Source organism: Ranitomeya imitator, chromosome 2 (assembly GCF_032444005.1).
Source record: "Ranitomeya imitator isolate aRanImi1 chromosome 2, aRanImi1.pri, whole genome shotgun sequence".
NCBI lineage: Eukaryota > Metazoa > Chordata > Amphibia > Anura > Dendrobatidae > Ranitomeya > Ranitomeya imitator.
Genome location: NC_091283.1, coordinates 244,484,791 through 244,504,292, shown reverse-complemented (window position 1 = coordinate 244,504,292; position 19,502 = coordinate 244,484,791). Strand labels below are relative to the sequence as shown.

Here is a 19,502-nt window from a genome sequence, read left to right as displayed (position 1 = left end):
CAGGTACCCTGAAAAGCCTGGGGGTCCAGTGGCCCCCCGTTAAGGGGGGGTACTGCCATGGTTAGGACAAGGTTATGTCTTGTACTCTCAGGGTTAATTTTCTTAGCCTCTCTTTCAAGATGGGAGGGCTATTTATACTTCTCCTATCCTGGTATCCTTGTCAGCTATAGGTTTTCTGCAGTCTATATGCTTGACCTCTGAAGTGTGTGCTGGCTTGCTTTGTGTCTTGCTGTAACCTGCTTTATTTGCTTTCCTGGATTACTGACCCCTGGCTTGGCTATTCTCTGAATCTCCCTGTTGGTATCTTGTAATCTCCTGGCTACGACCTCAGCTTGTTTCACTATTCTTTTATGCTTGTCCCTTCTCTGTTTCCCCGGCATCTGGCTCCACCCCTGTCCGCCTCCCACTGTCACATGATCGTAGGTCCTTTTGCTTTACCTGGTCACTCTGTCTCATGTGAAAGGTCCCATTGGTGTTCATGTTAGTTACCCGGTTTCTGGTCCAGCTCTGTTGCTGCTGGGTGCAGTTTCCCCAGCAGCATTAATACCCGGGTATCGTGACAGCACCTCAAAGGAAGGGCAGATCTTCCAGACATTATGATTGCCCACGTCCCTAGTCTTTATAACAATATTGCACTCATTCCTTGACAGACCGCAGCATGGCCATTAGTTAGAAGCTGCTATTGATCTTTGGAGCAGGTAAGTTTTCCCTGAGTGGTACATATTGGGCCGTCTGAAAACGGAGTTTAGTCTAGGACAATTTGTCTGCACTACTAATTAACAGCTGTTACAATACCAATCTAGGGCAGTCCCTATAGTAGGAAAAACACAGAAATTATACTGTATTGTCACATACTATCTATTCCTGACACTGGAGTGGCTTATAAACTTACAAAGTATATAGTTTGAGGTCTGGGATCTGCCAATATGTGGCTTGTTTTCTGTTTCGGATAACATGATACATGATTTTAGTTTTTTTGTCTAGTCTCACTTGAATATAGGTCAATATTAAATAGTCTCCTGAGGAGTCGCCTTTGGGGAGGACGATGAAACCCGTAGAAATGAGAGGCTTGGAGAGTGAGTGTGTATACGTTCACCTCACCCTATATACTGAACTGTGGGGTACATGTTTTTTCTATTAGTCACCTTCAGGGGGTGAATTATGGGTATAGTTTTATATTTGAAATTAATAAGTTTAGTTTTATCCTTTCGTGAGCAAACATGAGGAATGACAAGAGACAACCCATTTAAGAAGATTCAATTTTGGTTAAAATTATTCCAACATTATGAACATAAAATAGGCTTCTCCCCTATGTGACATCTCTGATGTTTATTACCAGTTAATTTCCAAGTAAATTATTTCCCAAATTAAGAAAATGTAAAAGGCTTCTCCTCTGCGTGAGTTCTCTGGTGACTAACCAAATCTGATTTCCGGATAAAACATTTCCCACATTCTGAACACGAAAAAGGCTTTTCCCCTGTGTGAGTCCTCAGGTGACTAACAAGATTCCCTTTCCGGTTAAAACATTTCCCACATTCAGAACAGGAAAAAGGCTTCTCCCCTGTGTGAATTCTCTGGTGACTAACCAATTCTGATTTCTGGATAAAACATTTCCCACATTCAGAACAGGAAAAAGGCTTCTCCCCTGTGTGAGTTCTATGGTGAGTAACAAGAAGCGCTTTGCATTTAAAACATTTCCCACATTCTGAACACGAAAAAGGCTTCTCTCCTGTGTGAGTTCTTTGGTGTCTAACAAGATTCACTTTCCATTTGAAATATTTCCCACATTCTGAACATGAAAAAGGCTTCTCTCCTGTGTGAGTTCTTTGGTGTCTAACAAGATTCACTTTCCATTTGAAATACTTCCCACATTCTGAACATGAAAAAGGCTTCTCTCCTGTGTGAGTTATCTGGTGACTAAGAAGAAGCTTTTTCCATTTAAAACATTTCCCACATTCTGAACAGGAAAAAGGCTTCTCCCCTGTGTGACTTCTGTGGTGAGTAACAAGATTCCCTTTCCGGTTAAAACATTTCCCACATTCTGAACAGGAAAAAGGCTTCTCCCCTGTGTGAGTTCTATGGTGATTAACCAAATCTGATTTACGCTTAAAACATTTCCCACATTCTGAACAGGAAAAAGGCTTCTCTCCTGTGTGAGTTCTTTGGTGTTTAAAAAAATGTGATTTCTTGTTAAAATATTTCCCACATTCTGAACATGAAAATGACTTCTTTGCTTTAGCAGCAGTTTGTTTTTTAATGCCTCTTTTGTGACTTTGATTTTCTTTAGTAGTCAATAATGAATCAGAGGATGGGACCTGTTTCATAGGATCAGATGACAGATCTTTGCTGTGAATGGATGATGATATATCTTGAGTAACAGCAATCACCTCAGTTGTATCTTGTAGGATCTCAAGATAATCAGATTTAAAAATTGAAGATGTCAGCTGTTCCTCTGATCTCCTTGTACAGTCATCTGCTAAGATAAAAAACATTTTTTTTAACATAATATCATTGAGTTTTATATTATTGAACATTTCTACTTAAACAGTACATAAAAATGGCATGCTACAGTACAGGCCAAAAGTTTGGACACACCTTCTCATTTAAAGATTTTTCTGTATTTTCATGACTAAGAAAATTGTACATTTACACTGAAGGCATCAAAACTATGAATTAACACATGTGGAATTATATACTTAAAAAAGTGTGAAACAACTGGAAATATGTCTTATATTCTAGGTTCTTCAAAGTAGCCACCTTTTTGCTTTGATGACTGCTTTGCACACTCTTGGCATTCTGTTGATGAGCTTCAAGAGGTAGTCACCGGGAATGGTTTTCACTTCAGGTGTGCCCTGTCAGGTTTAAAGGGACACTGTCACCTGAATTTGGAGGGAACAATCTTCAGCCATGGAGGCGGGGTTTTTGGGTGTTTGATTCACCATTTCCTTAGCCGCTGGCTGCATGCTGGCTGGAATATTGGATTGAAGTTCATTCTCTGTCCTCCGTAGTACACGCCTGCACCAGGCAATCTTGCCTTGCGCAGGCGTGTACTATGGAGGACAGAGAATGAACTTCAATCCAATATTGCAGCCAGCATGCAGCCAGCGGGTAAGGAAAGGGTGAATCAAAAACACAAAACCCCCACCTCCATGGCTGAAGATTGTTCCCTCCAAATTCAGGTGACAGTGTCCCTTTAATCTTGCCTTATAAATGGGATTGGGACCATCAGTTGTGTTGAGCAGAAGTCTGGTGGATACACAGCTGATAGACCTACTGAATAGACAGTTAGAATTTGTATTATGGCAAGAAAAAAGCAGCTAAGTAAAGAAAAACGAGTGACCATCATTACTTTAAGAAATAAAGGTCAGTCAGTCAGTCCGAAAAATTGGGAAAACTTAGAAAGTGTCCCCAAGTGCAGTTGCAAAATCTATCAAGCACTACAAAGAAACTGGCTCACATGAGGACCGCCCCAGGAAAGGAAGACCCAGAGTCACCTCTGCTTCTGATAAGTTTATCCGAGTCACCTCAGAAATCGCAGGTTAACAGCAGCTCAGATTAGAGACCAGGTCAATGCAACACAGAGTTCTAGCAGCAGACCCATCTCTACAACAACTTTTAAAGGGACACTGCCACCTGAATTTGGAGGGAACAATCTTCAGCCATGGAGGCGGGGTTTTGGGGTGTTTGATTCACCCTTTCCTTACCCGCTGGCTGCATGCTGGCTGCAATATTGGATTGAAGTTCATTCTCTGTCCTCCATAGTACACGCCTGCACAAGGCAATATTGCACCTTGCGCAGGCGTGTACTACGGAGGACAGAGAATGAACTTCAATCCAATATTGCAGCCAGCATGCAGCCAGCGGGTAAGGAAAGGGTGAATCAAACACCCCAAAACCCCGCCTCCATGGCTGAAGATTGTTCCCTCCAAATTCAGGTGACAGTGTCCCTTTAAGAGGAGACTTTGTGTAGCAGGCCTTCATGGTAAAATAGCTGCTAGGAAACCACTGCTAAGGGCAGGCAACAAGCAGAAGAGACTTTTTTTGGGCTAAAGAACACAAGGAATGGACATTTAACCAGTGGAAATCTGTGCTTTGGTCTGATGAGTCCAAATTTGAGATCTTTGGTTCCAACCACCGTGTCTTTGTGCGATGCAGAAAATGTGAACGGATGGACTTTACATGCCTGGTTCCCACTGTGAAGCATGGAGGAGGAGGAGGTGTGATGGTGTGGGGGTGCTTTGCTGGTGACACTGTTGGGGATTTATTCAAAATTGAAGGCATACTGAACCACAGCATCTTGCAGCGGCATGCTATTCCATCCGGTTTGTGTTTACTTCGACCATCATTTATAATAATGCCAAGAGTGTGCAAAGCAGTCATCAAAGCAAAAAGTTGGCTACTTTGAAGAACCTAGAATATACATAAAAATCTTTAACCCTTTAGTGACGGAGCCAAATGTTTAAAATCTGACCAGTGTCACTTTATGTGGTATTACCTCTGGAACGCTTCATCAAATCCCAGTGATTTTGAGGTTGTTTTTTCGTGAGACACTATACTTTATGATAATAGTAAGTTTAGGTCGATATGTTTTGTGCTGATTTATAAAAAAATATCCAAATTTGAGAAAAATGTTAAAAAATTAGCAATTTTCAAATTTTGAATGATTATCCCTTCAAGCTAGATAGTCAGACCACAGCAAAAGATAAGTAAATAATATTTCCCTCATGTCTGCTTTACATCAGCACCGTTTGTAAAATGTTCTTTTATTTTGTTAAAAATGTAGCAGTAATTTTTAATTTTTTCTAGGAAATTTAAAAAATTTATTTTTTTAAGGACCTATCCAGGTTTGAAGTGCCTTTAGGGGTCTCACATATTGGGAAACCCCAAAAAACTATACCATTTTAAAAACAGCATCCCCTGAAATATTGAAAACTGCAGTCAGGTAGTTTATTAACCCTTCAAGTGATTTTCAGGAATTAATGCAAAGTGGCATGACAGAAATGAAAAAGTGTATTTTTACCACCTAAATGTTGCTAACTTCTGAACAGGTTACAACAGCCGGCAGATTATAAGGCCACTATTTGGTCATGAATTGCCATGACAAACATCACTACCACACAATCATGATCTGAGGGCACCAATTGGGATAAAGAGGAAGCCCCCACACTCTGTTAACCATTTACATGATGTAGTCACTATTGACAGCAGCATCTAAGGGGTTAAACAGATTTGGACGGTGCAAACACTGATCGTGGCTGATGCAGCAAGTTGTCAGCTATAGTGTACAGCCAACTGCTGCTGGACGGTTACCTGTATGGGGAGGCTATTCTCTTATATCTCAGGTCAGTTAAAAGACGTATTGGCGGTCATTAAGGGGTTAAATTAGAAGGTGTGTCCAAACTTTTGGTCTGTACTGTATGTAAAAAAAATGTATTTACCAAGACAATGACAGTCACAGTCTAAACGAAATATAGAATAAAATAAACCAATCAATGTTATGTAGGCGAAAATAATACCAATTCTTATCTCACAAAAACAAGTCCCCACTCAGGTCCATCATCTGTCAATGGAAAAACAGAGGTTTCCACACTATTAGTGGCTCAAAGGCTGTTGAAAAGCAACAGAGTTTCTATAAACCAATCCAGCAAAATCCGCTCTCACTTCTGATACTTGCAGTGTGCTCAAACAACATTTAGGATCCCTGTATTTACCAATATTATATAGTGAGAAGAATCCACTTAATATGCAGGGTGTGTCTCCTGGAGCACAATCTGGACATTATGTGCTGGGTAATAAAATGGCAAATGTGAAATTTTCACTCTCCAACATCCACTGCGTGTTAATTTCCGGAAAGTGGCTGTGGAGTCAAAATATTCACTCCTCCTACACACGTGGTCAAAATTGATGGTACATTTACCATTTAATCACAGAAAAACCCACAATGGTCACAGAAATAACTTGAATCTGACAAAAGTAATAATAAATCAAAAATCTATGAAAATGAACAAATGAAAGTCAGACATTGCTTTACATCCGTGCTTCCACAGAATTTTATATATATATATATATATATATATATATATATATATGTATATATATATATATATATATATATAACTCATGAAATAGGCCTGGACAGAAATGATGGTACCCTTAACTCAAATGCTTTGTGACCACCAGCAGAAGATAAACGTGGGCGCTAGCAGAGCTTTGTTCTTACTGTGACCCCTGACCTCATCGAGGTGCTATCGTTAGGGTTAGTGTTGGAGCTAAAGTTAGGGTTACTGTTAGGCTAAATTTAGAGTTACTGTTAGGATAAAGATAGGGTTACTGTCAGGGTTAGGGTTACTTTTAGGCTAAGGTTAGGGTTTATTCTAAAGTTAGGGTTAGGCTAAAGTATTAGGCTTTTCTCAATTGTCTCCCCAATAATTTGGTTGCGTCACGTCAGTCACATCAGAGTTTTCTATTTCCGGGGGAAAAAAACGAATAAAATGGCCTGTTAGTATTATAGTGCAGAGGAAGCTTATGCACTTTTATTTTCTGACATAGAAGAAAGTGCAGTGTCAGATGGCGATGTGGATTTCGAGGGCTTTAGTAGCAGCGACAGTGATAGCTCAGAAATGAGAAGTGATTCTGGTCCATCCTCACACACAAGGATCAGTACAACAAGAAGGACAAATAGCGAGAAATGTCTCCAACTCAAGGAACAATGCCCAGTACTAGCGCTGTCCCTAATGCTCGTGAATTGGCACACACAAATGTCCAAGGGGCTTTGCCTCTTAATGTAGCATTTCCCAGATGGGAGGCATCGGATTCGGCTACTCCATTCATCCCTAATTGTAATGCCATTGCTGGTATAAATGTGGAGGTGGAAAATTTGGGAGCAGTTACTTTTTTTAATTTGTTTCTGACAGATAGCTTGCTAGAGCATATTATGCTACAAACAAATGTATATGTCCCAATTCATCAGCCAGAATCCATGATCCTATCATGTTAGGTCAAATTTATGGACACCAGCTAATGTCCTAGAAATGAAAACATTTTTAGGACTTACATTCACTATGGGGCTTGTTAAAAAAACGAGAATTAGGTCCTATTGGTCCAACCGCCCAGTTCAAGCCACCCCAATGTTTTCTGACGTTCTTCCTAGGACCCGTTATGAAATCGTTGATGTCTGCCCAGAACATGAGACTGTTCAAAATCAGACCCATCATCGAAGACTTGACAGAAAAGTTCTTAAAGCTTTACACCCCAGCAGAAAACATTTCCATTGATAAATCCCTTGTAAAATTCAAAGGAAGACTGCACCTCAAGCAATTTATTCCTTCTAAGAGGGCAAGTTTCGACATAAAGCTCTAGAAAATGTGCGAGAGTTCAACCGGATGCACATCAGCTTTTCGTATTTATGAGGAGAAAGATAGCCAACTAAACCCACCAGAATACCATACTTATCTGGGGACATCTGAAAAAATCAATTTGGAGCTGATAACTCCATTTTTACAAAAAGGCTACAATCTGTATGACAACTACTATACCAGCATACCCCTATTTAACCACTTAGTGACAGAGGCAATTTGGTACTTAATGACGAACCTATTTTTACAATTCTGACCACTGTCACTTTATGAGGTTATAACTCTGGACCGTTTTTACGGATCCCGCTGATTCTGAGAGTATTTTTTCGTAAAATGCAAGTGACTAGCACACTCCAAAAGTGTTGTGATGCAAAGTGGGGGTTTTACTTACATACAGTATACACAAACGTTTCGGTCGTTACTGGACCTTCATCAGTGTGCTAATATACTAGCATGCTTAGAGAAGCCCCGCGTAGCAAAGTTAGATTGCATCAATAAGAAGCCTGAAGACATAGGTCGCGGGGGTAGGCACAAGCCGCAGAGATACAATGGTGTGTCACAAGTGACACTAACTACTGGATGGAGCAGGAGCCACGCGGAATGTACTGCCAGTATGGGCTGCAAAATAGTGCGCATGAGGTAGAAACAAGCTACTGAGATGGGGTAATGTGTCACGGACTGACACTATCTGCTGAATGAAGCAGAAGGCACGTGGTATGTACCGCCAGTATGGGCTGCAAGGGGTAGGCACAAACTGCTGAATGAAGCAGGGGCCACACGGTATACACCGCCAGTCTGGGCTACAACAATAGTGCACACTATCCGCCTCATCAGCAACAGGAAGTACTTAACTCTAAGCATAATAGTATATTAGCACACTGATGAAGGTCCAGTAACGACCGAAACGTTTGTGTATACTGTATGTAAATAAAACACCCACTTTGCATCACAACACTTTGAGTGTGCTAGTTACTTGCATTTTACATAAAGGCTTGGGAACCTATGACCGTGCACCTCATCCTTTTGGCTGTGCTGAACATTTTCTATATAACTAGTATTTTTTCGTGACATATTGTACTTCATGTTAGTGGTAACATTTCTTCAATATTACTTGCAATTATTTCTGAAAAAAACGGAATTATAACGAAAATGTTAAAAATTTTGAAATTTTCATACTTTGAATTTTTATGCCCTTAAATCAGAGAGATATGTCACACAAAATAGTTAATAAATAACATTTCCCACATGTCTACTTTACATCAACACAATTTTGGAAACAACATTTTTTTTTTTGTTAGGAAGTTATAAGGGTTAAAAGTTGTATTGTGCAATTTATCCTGAGTATGCTGATACCCCATATGTGGGGGAAGGGGACTACTGTTTGGGCGCATGGCAGAGCTCGGAAGAGAAGGAGCGCCATTTTGGAATGCAGACTTTGATAGAATGGTCTGCGGTCATTATGTTGCATTTGCAGAGCCCCTGATGTACCTAAACAGTAGAAACCCCCCACAAGTGACCCCATTTAAGACCCCCCAAGGAACTTATCTAGATGTGTGGTGAGCACTTTGAACGCCCAAGTGCTTCACAGAAGTTTATAATGCAGAGTCGTGAAAATACAAAATTTTTTTTCACAAAAATGATTTTTTAGCCCCCAATTTTTTATTTTCCTAAGGGTAACAGGAGAAATTGGACTCCAAAATTTGTTGTCCAATTTGTCCCGAGTACGCTGATACCCCATATGTGGGGGGACCACTGTTTGGGCACACATCAGGGCTCGGAAGGGAAGCAGTGACGTTTTAAAATGCAGACTTTGATGGAATGGTCTGCGGTCGTTATGTTGAATTTGAAGAGCCCCTGACAGGGCCGGCGTCAGCACCCGGCGCACCGGGCAAATGCCGGGGCCCTGGGGAGAGAGGGGGGCCCACTCACTCTGTCATAGATACAGCTGGGAGAGCAGAGCAGGAGATAACGTGCTCTCTCCGCCCACAAAGTCACCGCCGGCTGCGTTCTCTTAACCCCTATGTGCCAGCTCTGACACAAGCATCTTCTCACTCAGTGAGTGCAGCCAGGCAGGCACACATAGGGGTTAAGAGAAGGCAGCCAGTGTGACATTGTTTGTGGGCGGAGAGAGCACATTCTTTGCTCTGATCTCCGCCCCTGGCTGGCTGCCGTGCTGCTGAAGTTATGAGGCAGATTCAGGAGGAGCTCCTAGTCCTACCAGTGCCTGAGTGAGTGGCGCTGCTATATACTACATGGGCTGCGCTGCTATATACTACGTGGGCTCGGCTGCGCTGCTATATACTACGTGGGCTGCGCTGCTATATACTACGTGGGCTGCGCTGCTATATACTACGTGGGCTCGGCTGCGCTGCTATATACTACGTGGGCTGCGCTGCTATATACTACGTGGGCTGCGCTGCTATATACTACATGGGCTCAGCTGCGCTGCTATATACTACGTGGGCTGCGCTGCTATATACTATGTGGGCTGCGCTGCTATATACTACGTGGGCTGCGCTGCTATATACTACGTGGGCTCGGCTGGGCTGCTATATACTACGTGGGCTGCGCTGCTATATACTACGTGGGCTGCGCTGCTATATACTACGTGGGCTGCGCTGTTATATACTACGTGGGCTGCGCTGCTATATACTACGTGGGCTGCGCTGCTATATACTACGTGGGCTGCGCTGCTATATACTACGTAGGCTGCGCTGCTATATACTACGTGGGCTGCGCTGCTATATACTACGTGGGCTGCGCTGCTATATACTACGTGGGCTGCGCTGCTATATACTACGTGGGCTGCGCTGCTATATACTACGTGGGCTGCGCTGCTATATACTACGTGGGCTGCGCTGCTATATACTACGTGGGCTGCGCTGCTTTATACTACGTGGGCTGCGCTGCTATATACTACGTGGGCTCGGCTGCGCTGCTATATACTACGTGGGCTCGGCTGCGCCGCTATATACTACGTGGGCTGCGCTGCTATATACTACGTGGGCTGCGCTGCTATATACTACGTGGGCTGCGCTGCTTTATACTACGTGGGCTGCGCTGCTATATACTACGTGGGCTCGGCTGCGCTGCTATATACTACGTGGGCTCGGCTGCGCTGCTATATACTATGTGGGCTACGCTGCTATATACTACGTGGGCTGCGCTGCTATATACTACATGGGCTGCGCTGCTATATACTACGTGGGCTGCTATATACTACGTGTATAACGATGCAGAAGGTGCTCACTAATTCGTAGGTGCTCTGGAAAAAATCAATAATACTCTGAAAAAACTCCGGCACACTATAAAATACTAGAAAAGTCTCTTATTCATCCATCAAAAGTGTTTATTACAGGAAAACATAGGTGAATTTCCAGGATATATTCAAGATATTCTTATATTTCAAAACAGCAGTGTGATTTCCAAAAATACGTTTCTTATACTCCGTATGGACATATAATTAATCATCTCATCTCAGGCACTGCCTCCCTTCAGCTGTTCGTCTTGTGGTCGCAGCCAGCACCGATACGGCGTGATTGTATTCTTAAGGGAACTTGAATCTCTTGAAAAAGGCTTCACAGCCGAAACGTTGAGATGAGATGATTAATTATATGTCCATACGGAGTATAAGAAACGTATTTTTGGAAATCACACTGCTGTTTTGAAATATAAGAATATCTTGAATATATCCTGGAAATTCACCTATGTTTTCCTGTAATAAACACTTTTGATGGATGAATAAGAGACTTTTCTAGTATTTTATAGTGTGCCGGAGTTTTTTCAGAGTGCTATATACTACGTGGGCTGTGCTGCTATATACTACGTGGGCTGTGCTATATACTACATGGGCTGCTATATGCTACGTGGGCTGCTATATACTACGTGGGCAGTGTTATATACTACATGGCTGTGTTTATATGCAATCATGAATCGGGGTATGTGTTAAAGGGGGGGGCCCACTGAGACTCTTTCGCCCGGGGCCCTCAAAAACCTGGAGCCGGCCCTGGCCCCTGATGTACCTAAACAGTAGAAACCCCCCACAAGTGACCCGATATTGGAAACTAGACCCCCAAAGGAACTTATCTAGATATGTGGTGAGCATTTTGAACACCCAAGTGCTTTACAGAAGTATGACGCAGAGCTGTAAAATTAAAAAATCATTTTTTTTCCCACAAAAATGATTTTTTTAGCCCCCAATTTTTATATTTTCGCAAGGGTAACAGGAGAAACTGGACCCCAAACATTGTTGTCCAATTAATCCTGAGTACGCTGATGCCCCATATGTGGGGGTAAAGCACTGTTTGGGCGCATGACAACGCTTAGAAGGGAGGGAGCACAATTTGACTTTTTGAGCGCAAAATTGGCTGACACGTTTGGAGACCCCCTGATGTACCTAAACAGTGGAAACCCCCCAATTCTAACTCCAACCCGAACCACAACACACCCCTAACCCTAATGCAAACCCTAATCAAAACCCTAAGCCCAACACATCCTTAATCATAATCTCAACCCTAACCTCAAACCTAACCCTAATCCCAATACATCCCTAACCCTAATCCCAAACCTAACCCTAATCCCAAACGTAACCCTAATGCCAACCCTAACCCTAATACTAACCCTAATCCAAACCCTAATCCCATCTCTAACCCTAACTTTAGCCCCAACCCTAACTTTAGCCCCAACCCTAACCCTAACTTTAGCCCCAACCCTAAGAATCATGTTCTGTGGAGTCTCGGCTACCCCCGGCAACCGAGACCCCAGAGAAAATCCAACTCTGGGGGGTGCTATACACTTTTTCCACAGCGCCGGTAATTAACGGTGCTGTGGTTTAAGTACACTTAACCAACGTCGTTAAAAGGTGCATCGGCGGTGGTTAAGGGGTTAAAAGTCTGGTTGAACATAACATGGGGGCTTGTGGGACCATTCCCAAAAACCGTCAGGGGTTTTCACAATCATTGGTCAATTAAATGTTCCGAAAGGGGCAGTCAGGGGCTTTACACAATGAAGAGTTGCTTGCCCTTAAGTATAAGGATAAAAAATATATTTTTATCCTGAGCTCGATCCACACAGATGCCACAAGGGCCACTGCAGACCAACAGGGATCCACTACTCCAAAACCTGTGTCTGTCATTGATTACAACAAATACATTGTGGGTGTGGACCTTGCAGATCAGGTTCTACAGCCATACCAGGTATCAAGAAAATCTCATACCTGGTATAAAAAGTTAGTCATTTATTTGTTTCAGGTGGCCACATTCTTTTGTGTCATACAAAAAAGCCGGAAATGCAGAAACTTTCCTTGATTATCAGGAAAAGGTCATTGAAAATGTTAAGTAAATAAAGTCCTTTACAGCTCACCTGTCCCCGCTGTGCATGGCTGCATCCCAGGAAAATCCAACAAGTAGTAAAAAATCAAGCACCAAGAAGTTGCAGTCCAATAAGCTTTATCTTCAGCAAAAGCAAAATCTTCATTAAAAGCATGGACAACCGACAATAGAAAAATTGGATAAATAGCAGGGGTCCCAAACACCGGTTTACGCGTTTCAGGGCCAAATATGCCCCTTAGTCATAATCTAGTGTTATACCAGTGAGTCAGGGTTTATATAAAATGCCCCATCACATGGTTCAGTTATTTCACACCCACAACATTAAAACTCTTTTACCAGAACAAATATACAAACTTAAACCCAACAATATGCTGCTGTCATTATACACAGTCAAGAGTTCAGTGAACAATATTAATAAAACAATATTCTATCTGTGCTTATTTACACCGGTGGGACGGGCGGTGTTATGACCTGGTGGTCAGGACAATAATGGACCTGGTGGTTAAGAGCACACGGAATGACCTGATAGTTACTGATAATAAAGGACGAGCTCTGGGACGTGGGAACTCTGCTGACCGCAATCCCTAAACCTATCAACCACACTAGAAATAGCCGTGGATTGCGCCTAACGCTCCCTATGCAACTCGGCACAGCCTAAGAAACTAGCTAGCCCTGAAGATAGGAAAATAAAGCCTACCTTGCCTCAGAGAAATTCCCCAAAGGAAAAGGCAGCCCCCCACATATAATGACTGTGAGTAAAGATGAAAATACAAACACAGAGAAGAAATAGATTAAGCAAAGTGAGGCCCGACTTACTGAACAGACCGAGGATAGGAAAGGTTACTTTGCGGTCAGCACAAAAACCTACAAAAAGACCACGCAGAGGGCGCAAAAAGACCCTCCGCACCGACTCACGGTGCGGAGGCGCTCCCTCTGCGTCCCAGAGCTTCCAGCAAGCAAGACAACAAATTAAATAGCAAGCTGGGCAGAAAAATAGCAAACCAAAGAAATACAAGCTGGAACTTAGCTTCTGAAGGGAAGACAGGTCACAAGAACGATCCAGGAGTGAACTAGACCAATACTGGAACATTGACAGGTGGCGTGGAGCAAAGATCTAAGTGGAGTTAAATAGAGCAGCAGCTAACGAATTAACCTCGTCACCTGTGAAAGGAAACTCAGAAACACCCACCAGAGGAAGTCCATGGACAGAACCAGCCAAAGTACCATTCATGACCACAGGAGGGAGCCCGATAACAGAATTCACAACAGTACCCCCCCCCCCCCTTGAGGAGGGGTCACCGAACCCTCACCAGAGCCCCCAGGCCGACCAGGATGAGCCAAATGAAAGGCACGAACCAGACCGGCAGCATGAACATCAGAGGCAAAAACCCAGGAATTATCTTCCTGACCATAACCCTTCCACTTGACCAGGTACTGGAGTTTCCGTCTCGAAACACGAGAATCCAAAATCTTCTCCACCACATACTCCAACTCCCCCTCAACTAACACCGGGGCAGGAGGATCAACGGATGGAACCACAGGTGCCACGTATCTCCGCAATAACGACCTATGGAACACATTATGGATGGCAAAAGAAGCAGGAAGGGCCAAACGAAATGACACAGGATTGATAGCCTCAGAAATCCTATATGGACCAATGAAACGAGGCTTAAATTTAGGAGAGGAAACCTTCATAGGAATATAACGAGGTGACAACCAAACCAAATCCCCAAAACGAAGTCGGGGACCCACACAGCGCCTGCGGTTAGCGAAACGTTGAGCCTTCTCCTGGGACAAAGTCAGATTGTCCACTACATGAGTCCAAATCTGCTGCAACCTATCCACCACAGTATCCACACCAGGACAGTCCGAAGACTCAACCTGCCCTGAAGAGAAACGAGGATGGAAACCAGAATTGCAGAAAAACGGCGAAACCAAAGTAGCCGAGCTGGCCCGATTATTAAGGGCGAACTCAGCCAACGGCAAAAAGGACACCCAATCATCCTGATCAGCAGAAACAAAGCATCTCAGATATGTTTCCAAAGTTTGATTAGTTCGTTCGGTTTGGCCATTTGTCTGAGGATGGAAAGCCGAGGAAAAAGACAAATCAATGCCCATCCTAGCACAAAAGGATCGCCAAAACCTTGAAACAAACTGGGAACCTCTGTCAGAAACGATGTTCTCCGGGATACCATGTAAACGAATCACATGCTGGAAAAATAATGGCACCAAATCAGAGGAGGAAAGCAATTTAGACAAAGGTACCAAATGGACCATCTTAGAAAAGCGATCACAAACCACCCAAATGACCGACATCTTTTGAGAGACGGGGAGATCCGAAATAAAATCCATAGAAATATGCGTCCAGGGCCTCTTCGGGACCGGCAAGGGCAAAAGCAACCCACTGGCACGAGAACAGAAGGGCTTAGCCCGAGCACAAGTCCCACAGGACTGCACAAAAGAACGCACATCCCGCGACAAAGATGGCCACCAGAAGGATCTAGCCACCAAATCTCTGGTACCAAAGATTCCAGCATGCCCAGCCAACACTGAACAATGAATCTCAGAGATAACTCTACTAGTCCATCTATCAGGGACAAACAGTTTCTCCGCTGGGCAACGGTCAGGTCTATCAGCCTGAAATTTTTGCAGCACCCGCCGCAAATCAGGGGAGATGGCAGACAAAATTAACCCCTCTTTGAGAATACCCGCCGGCTCAGGAACACCCGGAGAGTCAGGCACAAAACTCCTTGACAGGGCATCAGCCTTCACATTCTTAGAGCCCGGAAGGTACGAAACCACAAAATCAAAACGGGAGAAAACTAACGACCATCGAGCCTGTCTCGGATTCAACCGTTTGGCAGACTCAAGATAAGTCAAATTCTTGTGATCTGTCAAGACCACCACGCGATGCTTGGCTCCTTCCAGCCAATGACGCCACTCCTCGAATGCCCACTTCATGGCCAACAATTCACGATTACCAACATCATAGTTACGCTCAGCAGGCGAAAACTTTCTAGAAAAGAAAGCACATGGCTTCATCACCGAGCCATCAGAACTTCTTTGCGACAAAACAGCCCCTGCTCCAATCTCAGAAGCATCAACCTCAACCTGAAACGGAAGCGAAACATCTGGCTGGCACAACACAGGGGCAGAAGAAAAACGACGCTTAAACTCCTGAAAAGCCTCTACAGCCGCAGAAGACCAATTGACCACATCAGCACCCTTCTTGGTCAAATCAGTCAACGGTTTAGCAACAGTAGAAAAATTAGCGATGAAGCGCCGATAAAAATTAGCAAAGCCCAGGAACTTTTGCAGGCTCTTCACAGATGTCGGCTGAGTCCAATCGTAAATGGCCTGGACTTTAACAGGGTCCATCTCGATAGTAGAAGGGGAAAAAATGAACCCCAAAAATGAAACCTTCTGAACTCCAGAGACACTTTGACCCTTTCACAAACAAGGGATTCGCACGAAGGACCTGGAACACCATTCTGACCTGCTTCACATGAGACTCCCAATCATCCGAAAAGACCAAAATATCATCCAAATACACAATCAGTAATTTATTCAGGTACTCTCGGAAGATGTCATGCATAAAGGACTGAAATACTGATGGAGCATTGGAAAGCCCGAATGGCATAACCAGGTACTCAAAATGGCCCTCGGGCGTATTAAATGCTGTTTTCCATTCATCGCCTTGTTTAATACGCACAAGATTATACGTCCCTCGAAGATCTATCTTGGTGAACCAACTAGCCCCTTTAATACGAGCAAACAAATCAGACAGCAATGGCAAAGGATACTGAAATTTGACTGTAATTTTATTAAGAAGGCGGTAATCAATGCAAGGTCTCAAAGAACCATCCTTCTTGGCCACAAAAAAGAACCCTGCTCCTAACGGTGATGACGACGGGCAAATATGGCCTTTCTCCAAGGATTCCTTTATATAACTCCGCATAGCGGTGTGTTCTGGCACAGATAAATTGAACAATCGGCCCTTAGGAAACTTACTACCAGGAATCAAATTAATTGCACAATCGCAATCCCTATGAGGAGGTAGGGCACTGGCTTTGGGCTCATCAAATACATCCCGATAATCCGACAAAAACTCTGGAACTTCAGAAGGAGTGGAAGACGAAATAGACAAAAATGGAACATCACCATGTACCCCCTGACAACCCCAGCTGGACACAGACATAGATTTCCAGTCCAATACTGGATTATGAACCTGTAGCCATGGCAACCCCAAAACGACCACATCATGCAGATTATGCAACACCAGAAAGCGGATATCCTCCTGATGTGCAGGAGCCATGCACATGGTCAATTGGGTCCAATACTGAGGCTTATTCTTGGCCAAAGGCGTAGCATCAATTCCTCTCAATGGAATAGGATATTGCAAGGGCTCCAAGAAAAAACCACAGCGCCTAGCATACTCCAAGTCCATCAAATTCAGGGCAGCGCCTGAATCCACAAATGCCATAACAGAATAGGATGACAAAGAGCAAATCAGAGTAACGGACAATAGAAATTTAGACTGTACCGTACCAATGGTGGCAGACCTAGCGAACCGCTTAGTGCGCTTATGACAATCGGAGATAGCATGAGTGGATTCACCACAGTAAAAACACAGCCCATTCCGACGTCTGTGTTCTTGCCGTTCAGCTCTGGTCAAAGTCCTATCACATTGCATAGGCTCAGGCCCATGCTCAGATAGTACCGCCAAATGGTGCACAGCTTTACGCTCACGCAAGCGTCGATCGATCTGAATGGCCAAGGACATAGACTCATTCAGACCAGCAGGCATGGGAAACCCCACCATGACATCCTTAAGGGCTTCAGAGAGACCCTTTCTGAAGATTGCTGCCAGGGCACATTCATTCCACTGAGTGAGCACAGACCACTTTCTAAACTTCTGACAATATATCTCTGCTTCATCCTGACCCTGACACAGAGCCAGCAAGATTTTCTCTGCCTGATCCACTGAATTAGGTTCGTCATAAAGCAATCCAAGCGCCAGGAAAAACGCATCAACATCACGCAATGCCGGATCTCCTGGCGCAAGGGAAAATGCCCAGTATTGAGGGTCCCCACGTAACAAAGAAATGATGATCTTTACTTGTTGAACAGGGTCACCTGAGGAGCGAGGTTTCAAGGCAAGAAACAATTTACAATTATTTTTGAAATTCAAGAACTTAGATCTATCACCCAAAAACAAATCAGGAATAGGAATCTTAGGCTCTGACATCGGATTCTGAACCACAAAATCTTGAATGTTTTGTATTCTTGTAGTGAGATTATCCATCCAAGAGGACAGACCTTGAATGTCCATGTTTACACCAGTGTCCTGAACCACCCAGAGGTAAAGGGGAAAATTGAGACAAAACACACTGCAAAGAAAAAAAAATGGTCTCAGAACTTCTCTTATCCCTCTATTGAGATGCATTAGTACTTTGGGCCACCTGTACTGTTATGACCTGGTGGTCAGGACAATAATGGACCTGGTGGTTAAGAGTACACGGAATGACCTGATAGTTACTGATAATAAAGGACGAGCTCTGGGACGTGGGATCTCTGCGGACCGCAATCCCTAAACCTATCAACCACACTAGAAATAGCCGTGGATTGCGCCTAACGCTCCCTATGCAACTCGGCACAGCCTAAGAAACTAGCTAGCCCTGAAGATAGGAAAATAAAGCCTACCTTGCCTCAGAGAAATTCCCCAAAGGAAAAGGCAGCCCCCCACATATAATGACTGTGAGTAAAGATGAAAATACAAACACAGAGATGAAATAGATTAAGCAAAGTGAGGCCCGACTTACTGAACAGACCAAGGATAGGAAAGGTTACTTTGCGGTCAGCACAAAAACCTACAAAAAGACCACGCAGAGGGCGCAAAAAGACCCTCCGCACCGACTCACGGTGCGGAGGCGCTCCCTCTGCGTCCCAGAGCTTCCAGCAAGCAAGACAACAAATTAAATAGCAAGCTGGACAGAAAAATAGCAAACCAAAGAAATACAAGCTGGAACTTAGCTTCTGATGGGAAGACAGGTCACAAGAACGATCCAGGAGTGAACTAGACCAATACTGGAACATTGACAGGTGGCGTGGAGCAAAGATCTAAGTGGAGTTAAATAGAGCAGCAGCTAACGAATTAACCTCGTCACCTGTGAAAGGAAACTCAGAAACACCCACCAGAGGAAGTCCATGGACAGAACCAGCCGAAGTACCATTCATGACCACAGGAGGGAGCCCGATAACAGAATTCACAACAGGGCGGTCTCCATCGTCAGGATCCAATGGGTTTCTCGGCTAAGAAGTTTGTCGCCAAACTCCGCCCCTTTTGGGCTTGCTGACCCTTTCCATTCCGAAAAACTGGAAACAGTTCAGATCACCACCGTGCACCTTATAAAATGTCTGGATACATTGGAGGGATTAGGTCTCTGATCCCTGAGGGGCTCACTGAGGCTGCCGGAGGTCTCGTGTTATGCAGCCGATATAGGAGAGATCAGATACTGCAGGTAACCATGTATGTGACACATGTACTACTGTAAGTCATAAAGTCACCAATAACCATTGTTTCAAGCCTCACTTAACACATCGCTTGGTATTTCCTGCATATTTACATGCTTCACATCTGCCCCCGCAGCTGAAGAAACCTTTAGTAGACAACCAGGATGTTCTACTAGGACCATCCATCACCGGACTAGGAAGGTGGGAGCTCTCCTTGTGGAGAATAAACCCCCTCCTGAAGAATACTCTCCAGAGCAGGATCGCTTCTGAGCATTGGCACTGATGTTGCTGAGATTCCCAAATT

General features: G+C 43.8%; 1 protein-coding gene across 3 annotated transcripts in view; it reads right to left on the bottom strand.

Moving 5' to 3' along the window:
- Window positions 1-1,241: 1,241 nt before the first annotated feature.
- LOC138662878 (gastrula zinc finger protein XlCGF57.1-like) overlaps window positions 1,242-19,502 on the bottom strand; it is a 56,426-nt gene continuing 38,165 nt past the window's right edge. The window contains exon 8 of one of the 3 annotated variants that reach the window (XM_069748868.1): window positions 1,242-2,476. In XM_069748868.1, coding sequence (XP_069604969.1) covers window positions 1,368-2,476 — 1,109 coding nt within the window. In that variant the 3' untranslated portion in view covers window positions 1,242-1,367. The remainder of the gene's footprint in view (window positions 2,477-19,502) is intronic. The other 2 variants (XM_069748869.1, XM_069748870.1) reach the window with 2 other exon arrangements.